At 33.2% G+C, this 26385-nt stretch overlaps 1 protein-coding gene across 3 annotated transcripts; it reads left to right on the top strand.

The window, feature by feature from the left end:
• Positions 1-10049: 10049 nt before the first annotated feature.
• LOC106379658 (protein LIGHT-DEPENDENT SHORT HYPOCOTYLS 9-like) lies at positions 10050-21629 on the top strand. 3 transcript variants are annotated; one of them, XR_007319576.1, is made up of 3 exons: positions 10050-11305; positions 20403-20503; positions 20660-21629. XR_007319576.1 is itself a non-coding variant. In XM_048747882.1 (2 exons), exon 1 carries the CDS (start codon positions 10602-10604, stop codon positions 11259-11261), a length of 660 nt encoding a protein of 219 aa, XP_048603839.1. In that variant the 5' UTR covers positions 10050-10601; the 3' UTR covers positions 11262-11305; positions 20399-20646. The 3 variants fall into 3 exon arrangements, 2 of the variants coding, with proteins under 2 accessions (XP_048603839.1, XP_048603838.1); XM_048747882.1 differs by lacking the exon at positions 20660-21629 and having other exon boundaries at positions 20399-20646; XM_048747881.1 differs by lacking the exon at positions 20660-21629 and having other exon boundaries at positions 20403-20644.
• The last annotated feature ends 4756 nt before the right edge of the window (positions 21630-26385 follow it).

The following is a 26385-nucleotide window of genomic DNA, read 5'->3' as shown; positions in this document are numbered from 1 at the left end:
TTTATCGAATTATTTTTACTATTTCGAAAGTTACGGGTGTCACATAAACGTTCGAGATCATATTACAACTTGGTCTTATTATCAAACCCATTAAAATTCTTTGCAGATTTCAAGGTATTCCCCCAAATCTTTTTTGTATATAAATCAAATCGAATACCTGAAATCATCTTGTCCAGAAGTTGATGAGATGTAGCCGGAAACGCTTATCGGGCGAGGGCTCTAGTCCTAAGCAATCCATTAATCTGAAATCAAACAACAGTCAGACAATATCAAGTATCATCCAATTAATCAAGAAGAAAATAAATGTTCTTCATGTGTGAAGAGAAATTCGAAAACTCAGACGAATTAGAATGTAAAACTTATCTTCTAAGATTAAGAGGAAATCAGCCATGGATTGAGCGATTTTCCTGAATTTTGGGTGAGTATTTCTCAAATCCTCCATAAATAAAAAAAAATCAGCAATGAAAGAGCGTTGTTACAATCGTTTTATTTGGTTAGGTGTAGTCGAATAAGCTTGATTAAGCATGTTAATTTAATTAGGGTGGTTTAATAATGTTTTAAAATCAGTATTTAAAGCTAATGATATGAGACTGTAAATATTAAGAAAACGTTAGGATTAATTTCAAATTGTAATCCTGTTTTAATAGTTTAGATGACTTATTGATTACTTCTCCGGAGGAAACCTAATCAACTTGTCTGCGACTGTTATGCTCATGTTTATTTTTTAAGTAGCTTAGTAGTACGTGCGTGATAACCTGATAATGCTACATTAATGTAATAAATTCATCGGCTTATTGTTGTCCATCATGCATTATTGTAGTCATATCGTAAAGATGATTTAAATAGTAGGTTTATAAAGTTACATAGTAGACTATATTATTAGTTGGACAATCGCCACTAAGACAAGCAAGTTAATGAATTAATTAACAAGTCACTTTCTTTTTTTGGACAATTATTTTTAACAAGTCACTATAACTAACAAGTAATAACTTAAAATACTTGCATATTTGAGACGAATGTTTGATTTGCGTTGCTAAGTCGTACAATATATAGATAGCTTAAAATAATAGTTTTTGATATCTTAAGATAAAGATTATGCATTATAGTGCGTAAATAGGTACATCAATAACATATAAACAATTAACGTCAAACTAACAAAACTGTTAAAGAAATGTAGAAAATATACAGAAATGGAAAAAAGAACCACCTTCTCGTGGATCCAGTAATGACAGGTCGCCTCAGTCGTCCATTGTTGTTACCCCACCCAACGGAATATATTCTCTTGAGTTTCTTTTAATTTAACCAAATGGTCTTGACGTACTGATAACCACTTAGATTTGATTCACATTGACCATCTAACCATGTCTTATTTATGGATTAATTGCATATTGGGATGCAAGATTTTGTGAGATTAGTCTTTTGAACCTTGAAACTTTTTAGAATCCTCACGATTATCAAAAATAAAATTTCTTTTAATTTCGGTAAATTCTTCAACGCCGATAGTCAAACTATTTTTTCATGGCATATACTACGATAAAACATAACTTGAAGGAAAAAAATAAATAAATGCAGACCTATTTTTCCAACAACAGGTGGGAAAGCTGTTTTAAAATGAATTTTCTACGAAAACAGTAATAGAAGTATGAACACTTAAATATTTAGATGCATTAGATTAAACTGATGTGTTTGAATTAGTTTTCAATATGCGGATGTGGTCGAGTAGTAAAACGATTTTTGGAAAGTTAGATTCAAAATTTATGTTTCAAATTAATTGCATCTGTGTATACGGACATAAAACCATGCATCATGCTTCATTTGAATATCTAGAGAAATGATATATGCATATTTTCTTGAATATTAGTTTGGGTCTGAGATATTCCCATATTAAAAAAGTTTTGAAATTTCTTGGTTTTGTAAATTTGTCATGCAAGATAGAATGTGTAATTCATTCTTAATTTTTTTTTACAAAAGTGGATTTCAAAATTCGTGGTTTAAATAATTATTATATATTTTAATTTTTTTTAGTTATATATGGGTGGTCCGGCGTGGCTTCATGAGAGACTACACAGAGAGGCTATGCGTTAAAATTAGATAAAACGGATGTTTGCTCTGAGGGTCAGGACCTTTCCGTTTGGATTGCATGTTTGTTCGAGAAGCAGCAGAGTACAACGAAGATAGTCTTTCCCATAAGATTTTCATCGTGGTTTCTTTCTTTTCTCAGTTATGTTTAAGCAGTTTTCACAACCTGCTCTTATGTAACACTTATTCTAGACGATAAAAAAGCATTGGTGTTATGAACCAGATTGTGGATGGCTCATAACCAAGAGATTATGATTTGTAATCTTTCCATTTATCTATGACGGTGTAATCTCCTATATAAGGAACTTCTATGTTATGAATAAAGATAGACTTTTCCATTACTTTTATAACACATTATCAGCACGAAACTCTAAATCCCTAAGCTAATACCCAAATCGAAAAACCCTAAAACCCTAACCCTAGCCGGCGATCCGACGAACCCTAAACCCCGATCGCGTCTCTTGTTCCCGCATCTGTTCCAGCTCGCGTCCCCGATCAGCTTCAGCGCAAGGCGTTCCTGATCCTAACTCAGACGTTCGCGACCCGAGAGCAGCTCCAGCACGCGACCTCTTCCTCGTTCGCGACAACATCAGACAGCTCGCGTCCGACGATCAAGGCGTTTCCGATCAAGCAACAAAGGACGTCCGCGACCCGATAGAAGCGACTCGATCCATTCCAGCTCGCGTCCTGTTCGTGTCCAGCTCGCGGCTCAACTCCTTTGGTGGTCCAATTCAACAATCATCTAAGGTTAAAAGGTAATTCAAAACCTAAGAACCCATAATCGAACATGGATTGATTGATAAAGAATGAAATCCTAAAACCCTAATCTTTATGAATCAAAACCATAGGGTAATAGATCAAAAATCTTAAATGATTAAATCGAAGCTCTAAAAGTTCGATACCCCAAACCCTAAATCATGTTCCTACATGATTAAAACCCCAAATCGGTTTATACAAGTTAAAATCCGATAAACCCTAACCCTATATCAATAAACTCTAAATAATATAAGTATCAGAATTAATTATACTATAATTATCAAATCACATATTAAAACCGTAATCGAATATTTTGAAATCAAAACTGTTTTCGGTTTTGATCATTGAGGGTTTGAATCTGATTGAATCTGATGCTATGTTGCTAGAATTGTTTGACCGTTAAATTGATAGATTTATTTTCTCATCCTACTTGGTTAATTGTTCATCTGATTTAAAATTGTTTAAACCGACCAGCCTGTTAAGACATTGATTGAATCCGATAGGTTGCTAGCTTGCTTTGCTTATATAATCCGATAGGTTGATAGATTGATTGAGGTTTACTTGTTTAAAATTTGAATGATCTGATTGCATGATTCTTGAGGTTTAATATCATCTGCTAGGATTGATAGTTTTGTAATCTGATCTGTTTTAAATAGAAACCCTAAATAATCCGTATGATAGGTTATATTGATCTGATTTGGATGTCTTTGAGAATTGAGAATCCGTATGCTAGGTTGATAGATTCATGATAAAATCTAATGTCTTGAGGTTTAAGATTGTATGCTAAGTTCGATTAAATTGATTGATCTGATTATATGTTTTTGAGGTTTGATAAATTCGGATACTAGATAAATTATTTACACATGGTTTATGCTAAATATCAATCAGCCTTGAAACTGATTCATTGAAATTCATGCTTGAAATCTATATTCTAGTATTGCTAAAATCAGCCTTGAAACTGATTCATTGAAATTCATGCTTGAAATCTATATTCTAGTATTGCTAAAATCAGCCTTGAAACTGATTGAGTGATTAATAAATCTTTTTACTAGTCTTGCTAAAATCCATTGATTGTTAAACCCTAATTGCATGATTAATTGAATCCGTTTTTGCTAGTCTTGATAAACCATAATATTATGAGCACATAGAAATAGTATTGCTGAGACTTGCTAGAAATTGACTGATTGATTAAATGCCTTTAAGATTGATAGTCTCATTGTCCTCACAAGATTGAAATCCGAATTGATTGTTTTTAAGAGTAAGGCCGCATGAAAATTATACCTAAATATTGAGTGATATATGATTTGAGATGTCGAAAATCAACCTGGATTTTGCTGCCCTAAATCTCTCTGGAGATAATTATTTATGGTGGGTATTGGATAAAAAGATTATCCTAAAGTAAAAAAAAAAAAACTTGGTGAATGTATCATAGAAGGCAATAATGTCAATGAGAAAGATTGATGCAGGGCAATATTAATTATTAGCCATCATCTTATTAAGAGTCTCAAAGATCAGTATCTGACTATAGAGAATCCTCTAGACCTTTGGATAGAGTTAAAAATTGAGATATGATCACCAAAGAACAGTGTTATTACCAAAGACCCTATTTGATTGGAGGAATCCCAGAATCCAGGACTATAAGTCCGTGGATGAGTCAATTGCTAACTGGGCAAAATAATGGATTACTGATGAAAAATAGTGAATTGAGACCTCCTGGATTAACCCCATTACCTGATACCAATAAGGCCGCAGAAGAAAAAAAAAAGTAACCACGTCCAGAATGATAGACCACACGGTCATGGCCGTGGAGGGTGGAGAGGACGTGGCCATGGCCACTATAACACATTTGGCCGTGGGAATCACTATGGTAGAAGCCATGGGTATCAACCCAATTTGAGCCATGGTCAAGGCAGTGGCCGTGGTATATCCTTTAAACCACAAAGGTCGACCAAATCAGTGTGTCATAGATGTGAAATGGGAAATTATTGGGCTAAGATATGAAGGACTCCCAAACATTTTTGTGACCTCTATCAAAGAGAGTCTGAAAGAGAAGAATCCTGAAACCCACTTGGTCTATAAAGATGGTGAAAATAATTTCGAACATGATCAAGATGATCTTATGGAATATGAGACTTATGATTGCCTAAAAGAATCAAGTTGATAATCTGATTTCGACATCAAACTTGTGTGATTGCTTTGCTTGTATGCTTTCTCTGATTTTTATCTCCTTGAATTTATTTCTATTACATTGTCTGCTTAGATTAAATGAATGAATGATTTTTCTATATGAGTACACTGAAAAACGCCAATATAAGTACTAAAGCAGGTATCGCCAGTCTGAAAGAAGACTATGGCTAGGCTAATATATTATTGCCTAAGGGTATGCATCTAGAAATCAGTGATGCCTTATATTCACCCAGCTCTAAGAGCAAGAGCAGCCTATTGAGTTTTAAAGATATAAGAATGAATGGTTTCCATATTGAAACAATGGGCGAAGGAAACAAAGAGTTCCTTCAGATATATGTATAAAATCGCCCAAGGCCATAATAAGTCCTAAAGACTATACATGCATTCTCTACTGACCTAGACTATGCATAGATCAGTATGATAGAGGCTAAAAGCCTGCGAAAATATACACTTTATGGCACGACCGGATTGGCCATCCTGGTCCAAACATGATGCGAAAATTGATATTCAAAAGGCACACATTAAAAGATAAGAAGAGTTATCCCAAAGAATCTCACGTGTGTAGCATGTACACAAGGGAAACTCATTAGGCCATCACCAGTAAAACGGCTACGAGCCCCTTTTTCATAAATAAAGACTATATGTCTAGATAATACTGGTGAATACATGTCCCAAGCGTTTAAATGATTATGGTATGTCCATGGGGGTAAGTGTGGACAATTCTGTGATACATGTCCATACCAAGAACGGCTTGGCCGAAATCTTTTAAAACGCAAATAGCTGATTGATAGACCATAACTTATGAGGTCAAAACTCTCATTCACAGCTTGGGCCACACGAAATTTACATGCACCTAAGTTAATACGCATCAGGCCATTTAGTGAGCATAGATATCCCCTATCACAATTATTAACGGGTCAAGAGCCAGACATACCCCATCATAAGACATTTGGATGTGATGTCTATGTACTAATTGCTCCACCACAGAGAACTAAGATGGGACCTCAAAAGGAGGATGGGGATATATGTTGGATATGATTCTCCCACAATAATAAAGTACTTTGAGCCAACTATGGGTGATTATATTTGAGGCCAGGTACACGGATTATTTTAAGACCAGGAGGAGAAAAAAATAATAAAGCTGGTAAAAGAATGGTAAAAGAAATAGAATGGAATCAACAATCAATGTCTTGGCAAGATCCTCGGACTAAAGAATGTGAAATAGACGTCCAAAGATTATACATTTACAAAGGTAGCTAATCAAATGCCAGGCACATTTGATGACCCGAAAAAGAATGACTAAGTCATATATAAACCAGCTTGTAAAGCATCAATGAATTTGATGTCCAAGAAGAGACACAGTCAAGTTGCTACAGAGTCTAGACAACGTATGAAACGTGGTAGACCAAATAGGTTCCAAAAGATAAGAATCCTCGGAAACAAAAGAAAGGTGCAGAGGCTGGCCGGCTCTAAAGTACAGGTACCAAACAATGTAGCTTGGGACGCCAAGCTGCAAATTATTAAAGGTCCTGATAATTATGAATCTCAATCGATTAAATCATGTCTGGAACATAATGGAACCAATAAGGAATATCGACATAAGATGATTTATTTGCATACAAGGTAGCACTTGAATTTATGAATAAAAGCGAGGATCATGAACCCACGTCAATATAAGAGTGCGCACTCGTAGAACAGATTGGATTGAATGGAAACGTGAGGTTAAATAGTTTAAGGAAGAAATGCGTATTTGGCCATATGATTAAGACGCCATATGATGTTAAAACCAGTGGATATAAATGGGTCTTGTGAGGAATAGAAATCGTGAGATATAAAGCTGATGTTGCACAAGGATTCTCACAAAGACCAGTAATAGATTATGAGGAGACATACTCCCATGTGGTGGATGCAACTACTTTTAGATTTCTCATAAGTCTGGCTATATAAGAGAGAAAATTAGACTTGCAGCAAGTTGATGTAGTGACTGCATATTTATATGGTCCACTGGATAATGAAAGTACTAGAGGGTATTGAGCTGAAAGTACAGCAAGTTCTCGAGAACAATATTGATAATCATCAAAGTATATGATCTGAATATCCTAGGAACCTCTGGATACAATTTTCCAAACAGTTGAATATCTCAAGAAAGAGTTTGAGATGAAAGATCTTGGAAAACAAAGTTTTGTTTGGGATTACAGCTTGAGTACATTAACAATGAAATCCTTGTGCATCAAATAGTATATACAGAAAAGGGTACTCAAGAGATTTAATATGGACCAGTCTCACCCATTATCTAGTACATGGGCGTGAGATCACTTGTTTTGGACACTGATCCATTCAGTCCAAAGGTGGACGATAAAGAAGTCCATTTAGTCCTGAGATGGACGATGCAGAAGTCTTGTTTTAGACACTGATCTGATTGGTCCATAAGAAGGACGATGAAGAAGCCTTTGATTTTGGTTTATTTTATACTAACCAGCCCAAAGAGGGGTTATTTGGTTTTGTTGATTTGTTTTCAGACAGATTATGTTTTACACATGGTGGTACACGCATATCATAGCAACATCATCCAAGATTCCGTGTGTGTGTATTTGAGGTCGATGACTCAATTGTTCGATCAGATTGTGGCATGGCCGATGGTAAAGAAGAACCAACTATCATGTTCGAGGACGAAGCATATTCTGCCCAAGATCTTCATCACCCACGGATTGCAGAAAATTGGAGAGGTCCAAGGGACCTTCAACAATGTCCAAATCAGGGGGAGTAATGTGTGTTGTACTATTTTTCCTTCACCAAGGTTTTGTCCCAATTGAGTTTTCCTGGTAAGGTTTTAATGAGACAACATTAAAGCACATTACAAGCTCTAAATGGTTACGGCATCCAAGGGGGAGTGTTATGAACCAGATTGTGGATGACTCATAACCAAGAGATTATGATTTGTAATCTTTCCATTTATCTATGACGGTGTAATCTCCTATATAAAGAACTTCTATGTTATGAATAAAGATCGACTTTTCCATTACATCTATAACAATTGGGACTATGTTATTATAAGTGTTTATGGTAACTAATAACCTCATAAAGTATCATAATTTGTATCATTCAAACGTATTTTGTGAACTACTACAAATGTTAAAAAAATGAGTAAACATATAAAATGGCTAATATCTTTTTTTTTGAAATAATTAGGAGGTTCTAACCCGTAGGCCCGCAGATTATTTAGAGTGAGGTCAATAACATTTTAAATTAACCTTTTTCTTATAGAAGAGACCTCTCCCAACGAGAATTGAGTTCATGATCCCTTAAAACCTTTCTAGATAGTATAAAGGTTTTACCTACTAGGCAAATGATGTATTGTGTTTTTGCGTGTTCTTAACCATCATTCTAAGGACCTTTAGCACCAGTTTAAGATTGCATTTAGATGTATTTAGAGCATATGGAAATTGTCGTTATTAGGGTTTGGAGATGATTCTTGGTGAATTTGAAGGTGGTTGGAGCATTTTAGAGTCAAAATGGTGAAAAATAAGGCGTAGACAGTTTTTCAGGACTATAATAGCGATCAGGACGTAGCGACTGTTGGTGGCCGCTATATAAAAGCCTTGACTTATAGCGAATAATTATAGTAGGAAGCGTAAGAATTGTTTCTTTAGACTAATCTCATATACTTTATGTCTCATTAGGCTAATTATTTTCAAAATGGCTTAATGCCCTTAAAATTGTAATTTTAAATATAATAAATAATGGGTTCGATCACGCGGGATCGATCGATCTGAAATTACAAGGTCGAACTGATCGATCGATACTGATCATTATGCAGAACAAAAAAAACGCAGAGCATATACTGATCGACATGATCCATTTCACTCGATCGACAAAGGTCGATTTCATACAGATCGACCGATCTCAAATTATAGACCGATTGATCCCGTGCCCAGGTAAGTATTCCAAAACGATTTCCTGGTTTTTTTCCGGTTATATCCGGTTTGATTTCCACTTGATTTGAACCGACCAAACACGATTTCAACTCTTTAAACTCGATTTCTTTGGGATGAAACCCATAATTTCTCATCTCCTTCACGAACAAAGGGGGAGAAAATCAAAGTCTCAAGTTCATAAACCTTAAGTCACTCAATTTCACACTGATTTGGTAGAAATAATGTGAAATTTTTGTGAAATTTTTGTGAATAATCAATGGAATATAGAAGATGACGTGAGAAGAAGGTTGTCACGTCTTTTTTTTGTCTTCTTTTGTTTTTTTTAAATCGATCTTTTTTCAAAATATGAAAGTGAATATTCCCAAATATTTTGTTTCCATATTTTTAAAAACTGATTTCTTATCCGTAGAATACAACTAATCTGTAGAAATCGGTTTCTACAGGTTTTTAGAATTATAGTAATGTGAAGATTTTGATTTCTACACGTTTTAGATTTACAGTAAATCTGTAGAAGTTAGTTTCTACGTGTTTAAGATTTATATTAATGTGTAGATTTTGATTTCTAAAGATTCTAGATCGGTAGGTTAAGCGCAGAATGTGTATTCTAAATATTTTTAGAATACTCTTATTTATGTTGATCACGTATTCTAAACATTGTAGATTCAACGAAAAAAGTAGATTTTGTTTTCTACTTCGTAGAATGTCATTTCTACTTTATTTAGAACAGGATCTAAAAATTATGATTTAAACATTTTTAGAACTGAAAAAAATGTCACTAAGTTCATATAGGTATTTTATCAATAGTTACTATTTTTCCAATTTTTTTTTTGTTTCTAAAACTATTTATTAAATTTATTTTCAAAAATATTAAAAAGTATTATAGGCAAAAATGATACAAAATATATATTAGTCTAAAAGGGCATAGTTATAATTTTTTTGCTCCAAAAAAACAATTTTTCTTTGTTTCTTTTGGCTATAAAATCCTATTTTTAAACTTCATTCCTTGAAAGGAAAGTTTGGGAATTAAACTTTGTACACATCAATAAACTTCTCGTTAGTAAAATGCTAATATCATGGTAGTTTAGGTCGACTAAATACTACTTTTAGTTGTCACTACTTGCTTCCAGATATGTGAAACCTTCTATATTTTCATTCTTTCATCCCTAGTTATACACTCTTCCGAACTCATCAATATATAAACTAGTTACATTTCGATTTGTTTTCTTATCATTAGTCACTTCGATTTCGTGTTATTAAACCCAAGCTCAGGTCAAATCAGAATTTAACTCAACCAATTTACTCATATGGATGTTTGCATTCACATAAGTAAACGAATAATACATTTAAACGTATCCAATACACAAATATAAAAAACAAAGAACACTACACGCTTATACCGCTGATTTCTTTTAATTAATCTCCGGCTAAAGATGATTCATAAATAAATTCATATTTAAAGTAATCAAATATGTATAACACACATAGATAATGGTCCACTTAGGTAATTATGTCGGGTGTTGAAATTAAGCAATCAAAACAAAATAGATATGTTGATATATTCGCACGATATGATTCAGTATATAAAGTATTTTCTCCTTTCTTTAATATATAAAATATAAACTTATCTTCTCTCTTTTTGCTAACATGCAACTCATATATTCGTTTCTACATATTCAAGATCTCTCTCTTTTTCTCTTTTTCCATTCTAAAACTTTTAACTCCAAAACAGTCTCTCTTTCTTTCCTTTCCCCCAGCCTAACCATGTCATCTTACAATACACCGGATGAACCTTCTTCCTCTTCCAACTCCGGCCACCACATGCCACCACCGGTTCAACAACAACTTAGCCGCTACGAATCACAGAAACGCCGCGACTGGAACACGTTTCTACAATACCTTAAAACCCTAAATCCACCCATAAAAATCTCCCAATTCGACCACACGCACGTGCTAAGCTTCCTCGACTACTTAGACCAGTTCGGTAAAACCAAAGTCCATCACCAAGCTTGTGCCTTCTTCGGGCAACCCGATCCACCATCTCCTTGCACTTGTCCTCTTAAGCAAGCTTGGGGAAGCTTAGATGCTTTGATCGGACGGCTGAGAGCTGCTTACGATGAACATGGTGGTGGATCATCCGATAGTAACCCGTTTGGGAACGGGTCAATTCGGATTCATTTGAGGGAAATTAGAGAGTCTCAAGCTAAGGCTCGTGGAATCCCATACAGGAAGAAAAAGAAAAGGAAGAAAACCGCAAACGACGCCGTTGTGATCAAGAAAGATTTTTCAAACTCTGGGGGGTCGTAATCACTAGTCCCAGTGATCACTCATCACTCGATCATTTATATAAGGTAATAAAAAACAATTCTCGTTTACTTAGTTAGATCCAATCTGTACTTCGACCCATAAGGTAGCATCAGCATTGTTGAGACTTTGATATCAGTCTTTTATGGATAAAATTATCATATAAATTAATATTACAATTAAACTTAGATCAACGATATCATAACACACAAAATAATATAATATTAACACATTTCAAACAAAGCTTTTAAGTGTTCGCAAAGGAGAGCATTTTCTTCTTCTCTCTTAATTTAAATTTCAGTTTTTCAATCTAAGAACACTTGTGAGAGCACATTCAATGTGGATGCTCTAACCGTAACAGGTCAATCCTTGGGAAAAAACCTAATATGAGAAATTATGTTAATCTTCTATGTTTTCCACAATGATTCCTTGATGTTTGGTAAGGTTACCATTTACTAGGATCAATTAAGAATTTATGATAATTCTTTTCTTTTTTCTCTTAGTTTTTAACATTAACCCAATATATAAATTTGGAGGTTTACTTTTTTTATAATAACCTGTGGCTATAACTTTAAGCTTAATCTCAGCCCATGATATTAAATAAAGTTCATGATGTGTGTATATAGAGCTTAATTAGATATAAAGCATAATTATCCGCATGTTCCTTAATTAGGCCATGTATAATATTGTCTACTATGTGTATATTGGTTTGGTAATTATTGGATTAAAATATTTTTCTTTATATAGGGTCAATGGCTATAGTGCGTTTTTCATAATAACTAGGATAAAGAGGGCAAAGTGAATTTATATGAAAATTATTTAAGAAATATAGTACGGAAAAAATAAAATTTATATTCTTGATCGAAATAATATTTTTGGCTCTTAAACAATTTTTTAATTTTTTTGTTAATTACATAATTTGTTTACTGATGAGCTAATCTCATTTTTAAAAAATATTTTTTGTCAAAAAATCATTTATCACATAAGAACATAACGTTTATGCCGAAGAATCTCAGGCCTACTATTTGGTTACAATAAAACTATGTCAGTTTGGTTTTATATCATGATTTAGCAATTTAAAGTTAATTATGGTTATGAAAAGTTTAAGTTCAATCCTATCTATCGTCAATATTTTCTCATTTTTGTGTTGTTTTTTTTCATTTTGGTTATTGCTCGATATAAATATTGATTTTTGAATTTATTCTAATTTCGTTATTTTTTTTTGGCATGAGATTTAGAAAATATTTAAGATTTAAAATTATTAAAGAGATACATACTTAGGTTAAGACTTGAAGGTTCCCGTCGGCCAAGGGCGGAAGAGGAGCATGCTTTAAAGTTAAGAGCGACTTGTGGAGGATAAATATATTATATTTTATTACTTATTTTATATTTTTCTGCAGATTATAAAATAATAAAATAATAATTATATATTAAATAACTAAGAAATCAGTTACTATTATGTAATAAATTGGTGTGCATAAATAAATCAATTTTATTCGCAATCATTTTAGGGTAAATAAATCAAAATAATCAATCTTATCTATCGTATATGATATGTAATTAAATTTAAATGATATTAACATAGATATATAATATACTTTTAATATGAATATTTATTAAATGGGGTTTCTACTCATATGATTTATGATTATTTGCATATTTGTGTAACAAAATTTTACACCAACGATTTTTTTAATGTGGAGTGCTTAGTGGTTTCAATAATTCATAATCATTTAAAAAAAATAAGATTTCAAAATTAAAATATTAACTTTTCAATATATGTTCAACGCAGATATCAAAATGCAAATATGTATTTTCATATGATGTATAGTTTAATTTAAACGATATGAAATATATATATTAACATAAACACCTATTAAAATAAAATTATTTATTCATGTGATTTTATAATCATTGTATCTTATTATAGAAAAAAAAATTAAACCTTGATCACAAAAGTTTATACGAGACTTTTAACAATTTTAGTAATTTCTACTCGTTTTGAAAAATTCAAAATACAACATATACAAAAAAAATCTAAATTTTTATTATATGATTAATGCAGTTGTGTAATTTATTTTAATTATAAATAATTAAAAAAAATAATAGAAAGTATACGGATTGTTAGCAAATCTTTATTATTTAAAATCATTAATTGTCATATATATCTTAATCACATTAGGTAATTCCGTAGGTTTTATTTAAGAAAAATATATATAATAATTTCAATTTGATAAATGAATGGTCTATAATAGACATATTATATAATATAATATTTTCTAGCAATTTAATTTTGGAATAATAAAATTCTCAATTGATTCTCAAGCCGACACGTAAGCAAAATTAGCATTCCAATTACGTGACAACTCAGCAGTGCATTTTTTTAATTAGTACAAACTATATATTATATCTTTTTTAATATTTTTCAATTAATATATAGGGTATTTTTAATGATATTACTGACTGAAATTTAAGATATTTATTGAAATGAAGGTATTAATCTTCTTTCCTAACTTAGATAAACATGAATTCATAATTACGCTTAAACATTACTTCTCTACACGTATCGAAGATTGCTTGATCAAGATGAAGCAGTTTCTCGTATATATGTGTCTCCATATATAGACTATCATATATATATACAAGCAATTTATTTTATAACATAAAAGTAATGAAAAAGTCTATCTTTATTCATAACATAGAGGTTCATTATATAGGAGATTACACCGTCATAGATAAATGGAAAGATTATAAATCATAATCTATTGGTTATTAGTCATCCACAATCTGGTTCATAACATTCCCCCTTAGATGTCATAACCATTTAGTGCTTGTAATGTGTTTTAATGTTACCTCATTAAAACTTTACCAGGAAAACCCAATTGGGACAAAACCATGGTGACGAAAAAAGAGTACAACACACATTACTCCCCCTGATTTGGATATTACCGAAGGTCCCTTAGACCTCTCCAATTTTCTGCAATCCGTGGGTGGTGAAGATCTTGGGTAGAATATGCTTCGTCCTCGAATATGATAGTTGGTTCTTCTTTACCATCTGCCATGCCACAATCTGATCGAACATATTGAGTCATCGACCTCAAATACACACACACGAAATCTTGGATGATGTTGCTGTGATATGCGTGTACCACCATGTGTAAAACATAGCATGTCTGAAAACAAATCAACAAAACCAAATAACCCATCTGTGGGCTGGTTAGTATAAAATAAACCAAAATCAAAGGCTTCTTCATCATCCTTCTTATGGACCAATCAGATCAGTGTCTAAAACAAGACTTTTGCATCGTCCATCTCAGGACTAAATGGACTTCTTTATCGTCCACCTTTGGACTGAATGGATCAGTGTCTAAAGCAAGTGATCTCACGCCCATGTACTAGATAATGGGTGAGACTGGTCCATATTAAATCTCTTGAGTACCCTTTTCTGTATATACTATTTGATGCACAAGGATTTCATTATTAATGTACTCAAGCTGTAATCTCAAACAAAACTTTGTTTTCCAAGATCTTTCATCTCAAACTCTTTCTTGAGATATTCAACTGTTTGGAAAATTGTATCCAGAGGTTCTTAGGATATTCAGATCATATACTTTGATGATTATCAATATTGTTCTCGAGAACTTGCTGTACTTTCAGCTCAATACCTTCTAGTACTTTCATTATCCAATGGACCATATAAATATGCAGTCACTACATCAACTTGCTGCAAGTCTAATTTTCTCTCTTATATAGCCAGACTTATGAGAAATCTAAAAGTGGTTGCATCCACCACATGGGAGTATGTCTCCTCATAATCTATTACTGGTCTTTGTGAGAATCCTTGTGTAACATCAGCTTTATATCTCACGATTTCTATTCCTCACAAGACCCATTTAAATCAACTGGTTTTAACATCATATGGCGTCTTAATCATATGGCCAAATACACATTTCTTCCTTAAACTATTTAACCCCATGTTTCCATTCAATCCAATATGTTCTACGAGTGTGCACTCTTATATTGACGTGGGTTCATGATCCTCGCTTATATTCATAAATTCAAGTGCTACCTTGTATGCAAATAAATCATCTTATGTCGACATTCCTTATTGGTTCCATTATGTTCCAGACATGATATAATCGATTGAGATTCATTATTATCAGGACCTTTAATACTTTGCAGCTTGGTGTCCCAAGGTACATTGTTTGGTACAAGTACCTTGAGCCGGCCGGCCTTATCTCCATGTCTGGGATGGTTTCCTTAGTAACCTCGGATTTGGATTTTGATTATCATTCTCTGCACCTTTCTTTTGTTTCCGAGGATTCTTATCTTTAGGAACCTATTTGGTCTACCACGTTTCATACGTTGTCTAGACTCTGTAGCAACTTGACTGTGTCTCTTCTTGGACATCAAATTCGCTGGTGCTTTACAAGTTGGTTTATATATGACTTAGTCATTCTTTTTCGGGTCAGCAAATGTGTCTTGCATTTGATTAGCTAACTTTGTAAATGTATATTCTTTGGACCTCTATTTCACATTCTTTAGTCTGAGGATCTTGCCAAGACATTGATGGTTCATTCCATTCTATTTCTTTTACCATTCTTTTACCAGTTTTATTTTTTTTTTCTCCTCCTGGTCTTAAAATAATCCGTGTATCTGGCCTCAAATATAATCACCCATAGTTGGCTCAAAGTACTTTATTATTGTGGGAGAATCATATCCAACATATATCCTCATCCTCCTTTTGAGGTCTCATCTTAGTTCTCTGTGGTGGAGCAATTAGTACATAGACAGCACATCCAAATGTCTTATGATAGGGTATGTCTGGCTCTCGACCCGTTAATAATTGTGATAGGGGATATCTATGCTCACTAAATGGCCTGATACGTATTAACTTAGGTGCATGTAAATTTCGTGTGGCCTAAGCTGTGAATGGTAGTTTTGACCTCATAAGTTATGGTCTATCAACCAGCTATTTGCGTTTTAAAAGATTTCGGCTAAGTCGTTCTTGGTATGGACATGTATCACATAATTGTCCACACTTACCCCCATGGACATACCATAATCATTTAAACGCTTGGGACATGTATTCACCAGTATTATCTAGACATATAGTCTTTATTTATGAAAAAGAGGCTCGTAGTCGTTTTACTGGTGATAGCCTAATGAGTTTCCCTTGTGTACATGCTACACACGTGAGATTCTTTGGGATAACTCTTCTGATCTTTTAATGTGTGTCTTTTAAATATCAATTTTCGCATCATGTTTGGACCGGGATGGCCAATCCGGTCGTGCCATAAAGTGTATATTTTCGCAGGCTTTTAGCCTCTATTATACTGATCTATGCATAGTCTAGGTCAGTAGAGAATGCAGGTATAGTCTTTAGGACTTATTATGGTCTTGGGCGATTTTATACATATATAGAGAATGCAGGTATAGTCTTTGTGAATATAAGGCATCACTGATTTCTAGATGCATACCCTTAGGCAATAATATATTAGCCTAGCCATAGTCTTCTTTCAGACTGGCGATACCTGCTTTAGTACTTATATTGGCGTTTTTCAGTGTACTCATATAGAAAATCATTCATTCATTTAATCTAAACAGACAATGTAATAGAAATAAATTCAAGAAGATAAAAATCAGAGAAAGCATACAAGCAAAGCAATCACACAAGTTTGATGTCGAAATCAGATTATCAACTTGATTCTTTTAGGCAATCATAAGTCTCATATTCCATAAGATCATCTTGATCATGTTCAAAATTATTTTCACCATATTTATAGACCAAGTGGGTTTCATGATTCTTTCCTTTCAGACTTTCTTTGATAGAGGTCACAAAAATGTTTGAGAGTCCTTCATATCTTAGCCCAATGGTTTCCCATTCCACATCTATGGCACACTGATTTGGTCGATCTTTGTGGTTTAAAGGATATACCACGGCCACTGCCTTGGCCATGGCTCAAATTGGGTTGATACCCACGGCCTCTGCCATTGTGATTCCCACTGCCAAATGTGTTATAGTTGCCATGGCCACGTCCTTTCCACCCTCCACGGCCATGACCGTGTGGTCTATCATTCTGGACGTGGTTACCATCTTTTTTTTTCTGCGGCCTTATTGGTATCAGGTAATGGGTTAATCCAGGAGGTCTCAATTCACTGTTTCTCATCAGTAATCCATTATTTTGCCCAGCTAGCAATAGACTCATCCACGGACTTATAGTCCTGGATTCTGGGATTCCTCCAATCAAATAGGGCATTTGGTAATAACACTGTTCTTTGGTGATCATATCTCGATTTTTAACACTGTCCAAAGGTCTAGAGGATTCTCTATAGTCAGATACTGATCTTTGAGACTCTTAATAAGATGATGGCTAATAATTAATATTGTCATGTATCAATCTTTCTCATTGGCATTATTGCCTTCTATGATACATTCACCATGTATCAATCTTTCTCATTGGCATTATTGTCTTCTATGATACATTCACCAAGTCTTTTTGACTTTAGGATAATCTTTGTATCCAATGCCCATCGTAAATAATTATCTCCAGAGAGATTTAGGGCAGCAAAATCCAGGTTGATTTTCGACATCTCAAATCATATATCACTCAATATTTAGGTATAATTTTCATGCGTCCTTACTTTTAAAAACAATCAATTTGGATTTCAATCTTGTGAGGACAATGAAACTATCAATCTTAAAGGCATTTAATCAATCAGTCAATTTCTAGCAAGTCTCAGCAATACTATTTCTATGTGCTCATAATATTATGGTTTATCAAGACTAGCAAAAACGGATTCAATTAATCATGCAATTAGGGTTTAACAATCAATGGATTTTAGCAAGACTAGTAAAAAGATTTATTAATCACTCAATCAGTTTCAAGGCTGATTTTAGCAATACTAGAATATAGATTTCAAGCATGAATTTCAATGAATCAGTTTCAAGGCTAATTTTAGCAATACTAGAATATAGATTTCAATCATGAATTTCAATGAATCACTTTCAAGGTTGATTGGTATTTAGCATAAACCATGTGTAAATAATTTATCTAGTATCTGAATTTATCAAACCTCAAAAACATATAATCAGATCAATCAATTTAATCGAACTTAGCATACAATCGTAAACTTCAAGACATTAGATTTTATCATGAATCCATCAACCTAGCATACGGATTCTCAATTCTCAAAGACATCCAAATCAGATCAATATAACCTATAACACAGATTATTTAGGGTTTCTATTTAAAACAGATCAGATTACAAAACTATCAATCCTAGCAGATGATATTAAACCTCAAGAATCATGCAATCAGATCATTCGGATTTTAAACAAGTAAACCTCAATCAATCTGTCAACTTATCGGATTATATAAGCAAAGCAAGCTAGCAACTTATCGGATTCAATCAATGTTTTAACAGGCTGGTCGGTTTAAACAATTTTAAATCAGATGAACAATTAACCAAGCAGGATGAGAAAATAAATCTATCAATTTAATGGTCAAACAATTCTAGCAACATAGCATCAGATTCAATCAGATTTAAAACCTCAATGATCAAAACCGAAAACAATTTTGATTTCAAAATATTCGATTAGGGTTTTAATATGTGATTTGATAATTATAGTATAATTAATTATGATACTTATATTATTTAGGGTTTATAGATATAGGGTTAGGGTTTATAGATATATAGGGTTAGGGTTTATCGGATTTTAACTTGTAAAAATCGATTTGGGGTTTTAATCATGTAGGAACATGATTTAGGGTTTGGGGTATCGAACTTTTAGAGCTTCGATTTACTCAATTAGGATTTTTGATCTATTACCCTATGGTTTTGATTCATAAAGATTAAGGTTTTAGGATTTCATTCTTTATCAATCAATCCATGTTCGATTATGGGTTCTTAGGTTTTAAATTACCTTTTAACCTTAGATGATTGTTGAATCGGACCACCAAAGGAGTTGAGCTGCGAGCTGGACATGAACGGGACGCGAGCTGAAATGGATTGAGTCGCTTCTATCGGATCGCGGACGTCCTTTGTTGCTTGATCGGGAATGCCTTGATCGTCGGACGCGAGCTGTTTGATGCTGTCGCGAACGAGGAAGAGGTCGCGTGTTGGAGCTGCTCTCGGGTCGCGAACGTCTGAGCTAGGATCAGGAACGCCTTGGGCTGAAGCTGATCGGGGACGCGAGCTGGAACAGATGCGGGAACAAGAGACGCGATCGGGGTTTAGGGTTCGTCGGATCGCCGGCTAGGGTTAGGGTTTTAGGGTTTTTCGATTTGAGTATTAGCTTAGGGATTTAGAGTTTCGTGCTGATAACGTGTTAAAAAGTAAAGGAAAAGTCTATCTTTATTCATAACATAGAGGTTCCTTATATAGGAGATTACCCCGTCATAGATAAATGGAAAGATTACTAATCATAATCTTTTGGTTATGAGCCATCCACATCCACGATCTGGTTCATAACAATTTGCATGGATTATCATATTTTTCTTTTTTGGTTAAAAATTCATTAACCTATGATTAAATACTACTACCTCCATTATTTTCTAAGTGACATTTTCGTATTTTTATCTTGTTCTAATGTAGTAGACGTTTCCAAAAGATAACAAAAATTGACTTATTTTAATCTTCTACCATGATCTGTCGTAGTAATGGCTAGAGTAAATTAATTATATATAAAAGATTAAAATAGGTATTGTATAAACACCCCCCCCCCCCCCCCCCCCCCCCCCCACAAGTTTTTTGTTTATTATTTAATAAATATATCACAAGAACAATAACAAAAACAAAAAGTCGCTACGGATACCCACTAATCGAAAACATAGTTAAACTATTTGGACTAAGAAAAGAGCCTAAAATAATATTGTATTATAATCTTCACAACTTCTAAGCAAAAATTAATTGGAATGCGATGATAAATTAACTTATTTCTTTTTGATCTTACATTTATATTTTAGATGTGATCTTTATATGATGAATCTGAATAAGGATTCTTTTCCACCACAAAAGTTCAAGAATTTGGATGGTCATCTTTGTGTAAAACATATTTTGTTAACTTCGTAACTCAATATGATATTCTCTGGTCATTCCTTACTAATTTTCTCATGTTCTTTTTTTTCTTCTTGCAAACAGAATCAAATAAGATGACTAAAAATGGAAAAGATAGTCTCGATCTCAGACACAGCCTACCATTTTTGGATACAGTTTTTGAGCCATGAAATTATATATGCCAGGTAATATAATTGTAAGTTTGAGAAGATTTCTAAACTATTTCTAAATGTATTGGTATTATATCTATGTTTACGACTTTGTAGTCTTGTATCCATATACATACACGCGTGTATATCATACATGTCAAAACATGATATTCATACATATCGTATGTATAGTTATATACATTCAAAATCAGGAAGAAAAAGGAAAACAAAGGGGAGAACGTAGGATATAAATTGTTTATAAGGAGAAACCAATCAAACCATGGCCGACTTCACTTGGAACCTCCTTCATCCAACTTCGTTGTTAGCATTCATTTTTCCGGGGAAGTGGCAAAAACCTCCTTCATCCTTTGTTAAATGCAATGTGGGATCATCTTGGGATGAGAGTTCAAAAATCGGAGGGGGTGCTTGTATTGTACGTGATGAGAAAGGTTGGTTTTGTTCCACAGCAGGTCTTTTTCTCAAACTGAATCTTCCTCCCAAGCTAACTTGGTAGCACAGTGGGCTGCAGCAGCCATGTGCGACCTCAAGCTTTAAAAGGTAATTATGGAGTTCTCGTCTTCAGAAGTCAAAAAATCTATGGAGCATTCACTTGTGTCCTTAGGCGATTATCAAAGCTGTTCCTTTGCGCTATATAATATACATTCCATTGTGGAAGGCAGTTTGAATTTTGTCCCGTTCTCCTGTAACAACTTAGCCAATATGATTACGAGAGATCATAGACATCAGTCGTATGTAGTAGCTCTTCATGGTCCTGTGTGGTTGGCATCTCTGATTCGCCAGGAAGCATCAGCTTAAGGAGTTCCATGTTCTGATGGGTAGCTGTGCTTTGGTTTCCTTTCTTTAAGGCTCTGTTTTTTTTCTCTCCTATTGGAGTTGGTTTTAGTTCTGCTCGATACTCTATGTTGTTTATCCCTTGTCGTTTGGCTGGGACAGAACTTTATTATCCTTAATGAAAAAAAAAAGAGTTACAGCTACCGACGCACTTTGAAAAGAACATGTTATCATTGATGTTAGAGGCAGAATTCAGCCTGCTTCATACCCGGTCCGAGCCCGAGTCAAAATTCTCCAGACTCACTACAAAATAACGGGCTCACAAAAATCTAAGGCCCATGCCAAGCTCAACAAACGGTTCATGCCGAGCTAACACAATCAAACCACAGTGTAATACAGGTCAAAGGAATAAAGGCACATGATACTCGTCGGAGATCACATGGCCGTTCCGAGCGACTCTTGACCTATAAAAACAAAACCAAAGACAGAAGAAAAGGAGGGAATTGTCTTAGAGCAATACATTTGTTTTTGTTCTTAGATACCTATTGCATTCGTACTCGTTTTTACTCGTATTATCAATAAGATACACTTTTTTGTATAATATCGTCAATATGTAAATCTTTTATACATTTCTTCCTAGACGCGTAATCGAAACTGAAATAGATTTTGACATCCATCAATTGATTCAGTTACATATAAAATACACTTTTACAAGAAACCCATAGAAAACTTGTATCTTAAGCTATTGGGAAAATATGAAATCTCGCCATTGTTTTATGTTCAATAAGATTTCCTTGAGTCTTTAAGATGATTGCAAAGAAAAAACTGTGGGGAATTAATTAAATGAATGGTTGGTTGGGCAGGATAAATGATCATCAACACCGGCGGATTGAAAGCTAGGGTATGAGCTTTCTTCATGCAGTGTAAATGGCGTGGTCTCAAACATTTTTACAAGATGATAGGTATAATGAAAAAAAATTTAAATCTTAGGTTAATGGTTAACCGAAATGCTCTATATCCACTTTTGGTATTGGCTGGATTGGTTATAAACATATGATAAAAAGTGTTTTTAAGAATTAAATTTAATTTTATTTTGTGCTGTTAAAGCATGAGTATAGGTTTTCAACTAACAAAAAAAATATTTAATAAAAATTAAATTGTTTACTAAATTTGTATTCTTTTTTAAAATATGACTTAAAATTTCAAGTGAAACACAAAAATAATTCATGTTTTTAAAAACTTTCATTTTTCCTATTTAGCCTAGAAGTTTGAATTATTCACAAAAATGTCATTACTTTTTTCTTTCTTTTTTTCTTTCGAAAATGAGTCTTTTACTTTATCATCTTCATCTTCACCAAGTATTTACAATGTTGACATTGTCATCAATACATTAACCACCATGACCAAAGTTTCGATTTTTACTCTTTATATCTCATTACTTATGCACACAAATCACATCTCTTTCACTCTCTCTTCAAATTCATAAAAAAAAACAAGATTTTGATTCCAAGCTTTGTAAGGTTCATAGAGACATTGAAGTTCATGATTCGTGGTCATTAACGAATTGGTAGCTTTTGTAGTGAAGTTCTGGGTGCTTGGAGAAGCTAAGCAAGTCATCTCACATGTTCAAGGTATGCAATCGGTTTTTTTCTCAGATCTGTTCGCAAAGACTTGAAGAAGACTTTAGAAATACTTTCTGAATACTTCGCTAGATGTGTTCTCCATCAAGAAGACTTCCCTAGAATTCTTCTAACTTTCCTTTATTAACAAAAAAAAAGTAAAAAATTCCAGATAAACATGTTAGTTTTGCAATTGACCGAATTTTGTCAGAAATTTGACTTTTTATAGAAGACTTTTCGGGAAGTCTTCTCGAGAAAAACATTTATAGAAGTCTTCTGAAAGTTTTCCGAAGTCTTCTCACTGTTGCAAGAAGTTTGCGTGAGTTACTTATGCATTTGAAAAATAATAGTAAAAATTTTAATATTAATGAGAAGACTTCTTTAAAAATTTTAGAAGTCTTCTCAAATTTTATTCCGGGTTTTGGTCAAACCTTTGGTTACTAGAGAAGACTTCTAGAAAAGTTTTCTCTAGAAAAGTCAAATATAGTCAATTGCAAAAGTATCTCAGGTAGACTTCTTGCGACATTGAGAAGTCTTCTGTAAAAAATCAAATTTCTGACAAACTTCGGTCAATTGCAAAACTAACCTATTTATTCGAGAAATCTTCTCTGGTATTTTCGAAATTTTTTAAAATTCCAAAGTAAGCAAATTTACAAAGGTATACTTTTCAACATGTCTTATATATAGTAGACTTCCTAAGAAGTCTTCTTTCGTAAATTCCCAATTGCAAAAATGACCTAAATAGAAGACTTCCGTAGAATCTTTTACGTTAATGTTTAATAAACTTTCATTTTCTCTACAACTAAAATGACATTTTAATATTTTCTTATTTATTCATGTGTATTAGTCAATATTGGGGCTCTTTGATCAAATTCATAACTTATTTGGTGATAATTATGAGATTTCAAATTTTTATGTTTACTAATGTTTCTAGCTAATCCGAGAAGACTTCTTAAGAAGTTTTCTACGTTTGATTTTCAAGAGTGTTAAGTAACTTCAAGAATATCAAGTCATGTAGTTTAATGTGTCTTTTTAGATCATAAGATATACTTTTTAACTTACATAAGATTTAAAATTTCAACTTTCACTTAAAATTCAAGTTTGATATTTTGTGAATTTGACTAAGTTTTCTTGTGAAGTCTTCTCTCTTAGTTTTAGTAAATTTGACTAAGTTTTTATGTTGTTTTGTTTTGTTAAGAGTTGGTAGAATGGCTAAAAATGTTATTGGTATGTTGTATTAATAACTTCATTAATGTCAAGTACTTTTGGCAAAATATGAACATATTTACCAAATTCTTTTGATTAACATCTGTTCAAATTTAAATATGTTCAAATTTACAAAAGAATTCATAACTAAAATAGTACAGATACAATCATAAAACAAGGCTTAAACAAACTATTACACATGGAGCTAGAAATCATTCCTCAACATAGATAAGCTTGGTGGACTCCAGTTGACATCATTCCTTGGTACCATTTTGGGCAGAAGACTTTGGAAGACCTCCCGAAGATTTTGTGGGAAGTCTTCTAGCATAAAATACATTAGAAGACTTTCCAAGTCTTCTAAGAGTCTTCCGAGATTCTTCCAAGAGTCTTCTGAAAAGTCTTCCAAAGTCTGATTTAGATCTGAAAACAAATCTACATATTTAAAAGCGTTCAAATGGCATTAAAACAGAGAAAGCTTCAAAAAACATTTTATGCTTAAATAATAAACAAAATAATCACATTAGGTTGAATCTATAACTTTTTAGAATCTAATATATAAAACACACAAAATACATATCCAAAATTTGTACCACTTTGGGCATAAAACTTCGGAAGACTTCCTGAAGAATTCGTGGGACGTCTTCTAGCATAAAATGCATTAGAAGTCTTCGCAAGAAGTCTTCCGAGAGTCTTCCAAGAGTCTTCCAAGAGTCTTCTGAAAACTCTTCCAAAGTCTGACTCAGATATGAAAAGTTTGCATATTTCAAAAGCATTCAAATGACTTCAAAACAGAGAAAACTTCAAAAATATTTTTTTTTATGCTTAATAATAAACAAAACAGTCACATTACATTGAATCTATAATTTTATAGAATTTAATATATATAAAACATATAAAATACATATCCAAAATTTGTACCACTTTGGGAAGAAGACTTTGGGAGACTACCTGAAGACTTCATGGAAAGTCTTCTAATATAAAATGCATTAGAAGACTTGCCTAGAAGTCTTCTGGGGAGTCTTCTGAGAGTCTTCTAATATAAGTCTTAAAAAGTCTGTTTCATATCTGAAAAGCCTTCAAATTCAAAAACATTCAAATGACTTCAAAACAGAGAAAAACTTAAAAAGTATAATTTATGCTTAAATAATAAACAAAACCGTCACATTAGGTTGAAGCTATAGCTTTTTAGAATCTAATATATAGGACGATTCAGTGTGATGCTGTCAAATCGTAAATTTTTATAATGCATATAGAATTGTCGGCTGTATAATCGTCTTTGTAATGTTTTTCATAGTTTGTAATAGCATAATTATCCCGCATTAAAAATAATCATGAAATTCTCATAATTCACCCAGGAAAATCCTGAATTGAATTTGAGGATATATTGAGGAGGTTTCTTCCAAAATCATTTTTTATGTTTGATGACCAATTTTCTTTTAAAAATTTGTTCAGATTTCATCAAATTCAGTAGTACAATCTATAATATTTTAGTGGTACCAAGATTATTTGTATATTTGTCTTTCTACTTAAATAGTATTGATGTGAAAAAGGCTATCACATTTATTCAAAAATGGTAACATTGTTATGGGCTATGGAGATTAATTTCGTATGGTCCAATGGGTAGATTGTCAAACCTTTGAACATAATATTCAGTTGGTTCAAATGGTTAAGTCTCTAGAGTGTTAGCCTGTTAGGTTGAATGAAGCTGATTAGAAAATTTTAGACTTTCTGTTATGTTATAAGAAAAGACGGCAGCGAGTAATTAAGGGTATGACTGGTTTCTCCGCTACAATTCGCAAATGCAGCTTTTGTTATAAGTAGCTGATATATAATGTTTTTGTCATCATTGTATATATGTTTTTTAATTGGTTTTCAAGTATTTATCGAGTCTTCCTAGTCTTTTTTGAGTCATTACAGGTTTAGAGTTGGCTTTGAGGGAAGATAGGCCACTTGGAGCAAAGACGGAGAAAACAGTGCAATTTGGTGATTTTCATGCAAAATAGTCCGATTGGCTGTTCCCGATCGAACGGAGCAACCCGAGTACCTGTTCCAGCGGCATAGATTTTTAAGGAAACTACAACATATTTCGGAATTTTCCCTAATCTCTCTATTTTCTCTCTCAGGCGCATGTGGCTTCCATATAACTTATTTTTCTGTTTTTCTATATTTTTCTACGCTGTTTTTGGAGACAAGAAACCAGACTTGAGCTTTTAGAGATTTGTGATTTGATACTTTGTAAAGGGAGAAGGCTCCATCTCTCTTACCATAGAGAAGAACCCCCTGAACACTTATTCTATTTTA

Source organism: Brassica napus, chromosome C2, assembly GCF_020379485.1.
Source record: "Brassica napus cultivar Da-Ae chromosome C2, Da-Ae, whole genome shotgun sequence".
NCBI lineage: Eukaryota > Viridiplantae > Streptophyta > Magnoliopsida > Brassicales > Brassicaceae > Brassica > Brassica napus.
The sequence above is the reverse complement of the archived record's forward strand: the minus strand, read 5'-3'. Positions and strand labels throughout refer to the sequence as shown.

Excerpts from the sequence above, each read along its gene's own strand:
- LOC106379658 (XM_048747882.1), top strand. The coding sequence starts at position 10,602 with ATGCAACTCATATATTCGTTTCTACATATTCAAGATCTCTCTCTTTTT.